We start from the raw sequence: 5,156 nt of genomic DNA on the forward strand, positions 1-5,156 counted from the left end.
CCCTACACTATACTTTGTGCTTTATTGTGCACTGCTGTTACACTGTGCTATCCATCTATCCTTCAAAATAAAAAAAATACTAATTTTGAAAATTGTTCCTAATAAAAGAAAAGTGGTGTCCTAAAACCACATTTTAAAACATTGAAGAACATAATAATGTTAAGTAGTAAAATGTCCCTGCGATGTAAGCCATAGAAATACTGGGTGAGCTTCAAGTGATTACCGTCTCTTTCCATGCGGGTAAAAAGAAATCTTTGATTAGAAGGTCTTCGGATTATTGAAGTGCTTCATAAAACCTGAGCATATACTTCTACATCTCTGGCCTGACTCTTTTCTCCCCTGTTCTCTACGCAGAGTGATTCTGAAGCACGCAATATCGAACACACTTTGTTCGTGCTCAGCGGCCCAGAATAACTCGGTCATTATGGTGGCGAAAGGGACAGGTTTTGAGTTTGATTTCATGATGGTAATATAGCCCATGTGCGCAGGAGAAGAAAGCCTTCAATGGGGACATCTGTTCAATGCGGCTTACAGTTACAGCCGCGCCGATGGGGACAACCTGTGCGCACAATGTGAACCATTACCGAACCTTTAACTCTTGCTGAACGCAACAGGCAAAAAAAAAAAGACCCTTTTCCTTTTTTTTTTCTCTCTTTCAAAAATACTGAGCCAATAATAAATTCGACGATTAATTCAGACGTGATTAAACCTCTCCTGTGGCACTTTTGCTTCAGGAACAAGGTGTTTCCTGACGGCGGGTTATCACACTGACCTCTGACATCAGTCTTTGCTGGTATGATCACTTGGTAATTTGTCACCAGAGGCCAACATGTCCCCTGAAGCTGTGTCCCGAGCACGCACACTCCATGTGCGTAAAATTCCCTGTTGCGCACGACAGAATGGCAACATTTTCAGAGGATAACAAGGGGAAAAGCAATATCAATATCTACGTTTAATTCTGTTCGTGTACTAAAATATAAAGGTAAATTGAGTTCAATCCTGGTGTTCACACCAGTATATGTTGAGGGGTGAGGGTGCACAAGGCGGAAACTGGGCTTTTTCCTAAGTTATTCCTAATTGAATTGCCAGTGTAACATTTATCCTGCTTGGTCTCACCGGCAGCAGGAGATGCTGTGTTTTCCTCCGCTGAGAGCAAACGTCGAGGGTCAATCAATGCACCGCGCAGCTGAGACGCACGGTAGGTTTTTATCACTTCGTCACATTTTATTCGCTTCATACGAGCGATATTAGTAGCTTGGCGTGACTTTGTGACGCTCCTGTGATTGGTTATTTTGCAGCAAATTGACGGAGATGATTTACCTCGGGGGGGATGCAATTGTTTGTATTTGTCCCCTAAATCCGTTATTTTGCATGAATACTCTAAAGACTATTTATGGTGACGCGTTATTTTTCACTGAAATCATTTAACTGGTGCATTAAAGTTGAAGTTTGAGAACAAGCGTTAACACACAATTCAAGCATGAGAGAATACTAATTACACGCGTAGTAAATGTTAGAAATTTGTTGTAATTGTTCCTAATTATTTGTACAAATTTGACGCGATACAATGCGCTGTAGGAATTATGATTAACCTGCAACACAGGAGTGCAAAGGATAATGTTGCTGCATCTCCTTTGCGGTGTTTAACATGCTGTGATATTCTGTTATAATTTCTGTTATTTTTTTTACACCCACCCCCCACACTCCATTATTTACATGTGAAGGTAAAGCGGCGTAAATCCAAAAAGCTGTTGTCCAATCGTAGAAACACAAGAATTAATCAGTTAGTCCATCTATCACGCTGTGTAATAAAGGAAGCGACATGGGTTAGGCAGATGATGTGATGAATAATCCCTGGTCGTTTTAATTAACTTTTCCCTGTCCTGTAATGACCAAGCTGGTCAACAGACCCGGTCAATAAGCATGTTAATATCAAACAAATAAAACTGCGGATGATTAAAAACCTCCTGCGTTATTAAATTTGAAATTCAAATGAAATTTATGCTTCCAGTGCAGACTGCATGCTAATGGATCCAGCATGAGTCTTCAGGGTTCAACACGCGGTTTGCCTACAACTTCTTATTATGTAACAAGAGCTTCTTTCACTGTGGATTTTACTAAATGTCAGAGGACAAAGTGATGAACCAATTCAATAAAACAAGCTTATCATTTTATTTTCAGACCCTGAGAGCAATCAATCACTTTGTTAAATAATTCAAATTAACATACGGCTCCAACATTAAATAAATTGGCAATCGCCCCTGGAGAGGGGAGAAAAAAATCTACATTTTTGAATTTTGTAATTTCGAGGCAGTAAATTTTCTAAAGTCAACTACATCGACCCCTCATCATCTTCATCTGCTGGTTTAAGTCTGATACAGCCTGTAATAAAATGATTAATCTCCCCGCGGAATGCAGCATGTAGCCGTTTTAATCAAAACTGTCAAGATAATTGAAAACAATTACAGTAATGTGAAAGTTTGAGACGATGTAATAGAAGGTCCTCGGCCAGAACAAAGCAGCCTTTATATCTTGTGTAATAGTTTGTGTATATTAACTCTTAAGAAGTTAAAACATGTAAAAAAAAAAAAAAAGAAGAAGAAGAAGAAGAAGAAGAAGAAGAATGATCTCGGAGTAGATTGTTCATTTTCTGATATGAGGGAGATGCAAAGAAAAGAATATAAATCTGAGAGAAGGTTTTGGACAGGCGGACATATTTACGACTTAGCAGTGAAACACAAACAAAGTGAACTCGTCAAAACTTTGCTTTAAAGACCCGTGCGTAAAAACTTTGAGATCAGAGAAAACAACAAATTGAGCTTTCAGATGAGTCTAGGTTTTATTTACAGTATCACAGCAGCTCGTGCTTTTTGATAGTGGTGGCGGTGTGAAGCCTATAATTTACCGATATATATAAATATCTATATATTACCACATCACCACATCGCCAGGTCTCCTCTTCGCCTTTCTTTAAATTTATGGAATGTGATGTTCTGTAAAATTTCAATAAGTAGCCTCCTAATTCCTCCTTCCTAATTCACTCTCATTTACCTTCCTTCCGCTGTCTTTTATGACGGAGGGGGCGGTGGGACGGGATGGGACGAGGTGGGGGGAGTCGGGTGAGAGAGGGGGGGGGCTGTCTGAGGCGCGCTATGGATGACCTCACGGTGCTTTGCGGCGCTGCGGCGGGACGCGGCCCCTGATTGGTCGCCCGTGTCACAGCGGCACTTCAAAGCCGGAGAGGAGCCTACAATTGTGGAAGAATGGGCGGAACACATCATTGTATTGCACACCTCTAAAAAAACAGTGCTCTGATTCATAAATATAAAAAGATCCTCTGAGGAGGGCAGTGTTTTTTTGTGTGATGGCAACTTCACTTCTAGGGGTGAGTCGAAAGGACTTTCTTACGGGTTTAATTAGTTCTTGTCATTGTCCCGCGGAGGGGGATTAAACTTAGGGCGCTCGCAGAGTCTCCGCTGCGCCAGTGCCTCGCGCATATTTACAGGAAGCGGTTGGTGTGAGAAAAGTTGCAGCCCCGTAGATGGGACAGAAGTTTGTTGTGGTGCTCAAAAGACGCATGTTTTCCTTGTTTGGCATGCATTTGTAAAGCTCCGTGTGTCGCATTTCAGGTGTCTGCTTTTCTGTTCGTCCAGGTAGGAAGATATTCTGATCTATTGCGATGATTGGGGGGAGAAAGAGGGGGAAAAACTTGGGAAATATCAAAAGTTGAGATAAATGTTGCATCTTTCAAAATTCTTTTTATTCCGCTGTGAAATGAAAATGGCTTGAATGTTGACTTACAGTTTTTCTTGTGCTTTCAGGAGGAGCCGAGGTTAGGATCGACTCCTTTAGCCATGTTAGCTGCAACATGTAATAAAATAGGGAGTCCGAGCCCTTCACCCTCAACAATTTCGGATAATTCATCGTTTGGAAAAGGTTTCCACCCGTGGAAGAGAGCCGCCGCCAGCAGCTGCAGCCTCGGATCTGGCCTGTCCGGATTCGGGGTGTCGCGAAACGGATCTGGCATCTCGGACTCTTTCGGCACCAACAGCTCCCCCGGATCCAGCGCCTTTTCCCTCACGTCTGGTACCTCGTCTAGTTCCCACTTTGGAAACGATTATTCCGTTTTCCCTGCCTCCGTTTCGAGCAGCTCCCAGGAGTCCAGCCACCAGCCGGTGTTCATCTCCAAGGTGCACACCTCCGTGGACAGTCTGCAGGGCATCTACCCCAGGATGAGCGTGGCGCATCCCTACGACTCCTGGTTCAAGTCGTCCCACCCGGGCATCCCCACGGGAGACGTCGGTACCACGGGAGCCTCTGCGTGGTGGGACGTGGGAGCGGGATGGATAGACGTTCAGAACTCTAATGGAGCAGCACTACAAACATCCTTGCATTCCGGTGGACTCCAGACCTCCTTGCACTCTCCTCTGGGCGGATATAATTCTGATTACTCGACTTTAAGTCACTCTGCGTTCAGTACAAGTCCCTCTCCGCACCTGTTGACGAGCGGCCAGCACCTGATGGACGGTTTCAAGCCGGTGTTATCCTCCTATCCGGACACAAGCCCTTCTCCATTAGCAGGGGCGGGGGGCACGATGCTCTCCGGGGGTCCGCCTGCCTCTTTAGCGGGGTCTCCGAGGTCATCCGCCCGCCGGTACTCGGGCAGAGCCACATGCGACTGCCCGAACTGCCAGGAGGCGGAGAGACTGGGACCGGCGGGCGCCAGCCTCCGGAGGAAGGGTCTCCACAGCTGTCACATCCCCGGCTGTGGGAAGGTTTACGGGAAAACGTCGCACCTAAAGGCGCACTTGAGGTGGCACACGGGCGAGAGGCCGTTCGTGTGCAACTGGCTCTTTTGTGGCAAGAGATTCACGCGCTCCGACGAGCTGCAGCGACATTTACGCACGCACACCGGGGAGAAACGGTTCGCGTGTCCGGTGTGCAACAAGAGATTTATGCGCAGTGACCACCTGAGCAAACACGTAAAGACTCACAGCGCCGGGGGGTCCGCCGGCTCTGGCTCCGGGGGCAGCGGGGGGAAACGGGGGAGTGACACCGACAGCGAGCACAGCGCGCCGGGGAGCCCTCCGTGCCATTCCCCTGACCTGTTGCACCCACCCGAGTCAGCCCAGGGAGTAGGCATGAACGGCCTCTAA

The 5,156-nt window shown here is 46.0% G+C and overlaps 1 protein-coding gene across 1 annotated transcript; it reads left to right on the plus strand.

Annotated features, from left to right (window-relative positions):
- Positions 1–3,364: 3,364 nt before the first annotated feature.
- sp8b (sp8 transcription factor b) lies at positions 3,365–5,156 on the plus strand (the record flags this gene model as incomplete). Its single annotated transcript, XM_080500313.1, has 2 exons — positions 3,365–3,385; positions 3,822–5,156. 2 exons carry the CDS (start codon positions 3,365–3,367, stop codon positions 5,154–5,156), a joined length of 1,356 nt encoding a protein of 451 aa, XP_080356439.1.

Source organism: Blennius ocellaris, assembly GCF_963422515.1.
Source record: "Blennius ocellaris genome assembly, chromosome: 8".
Classification (NCBI taxonomy): domain Eukaryota; kingdom Metazoa; phylum Chordata; class Actinopteri; order Blenniiformes; family Blenniidae; genus Blennius; species Blennius ocellaris.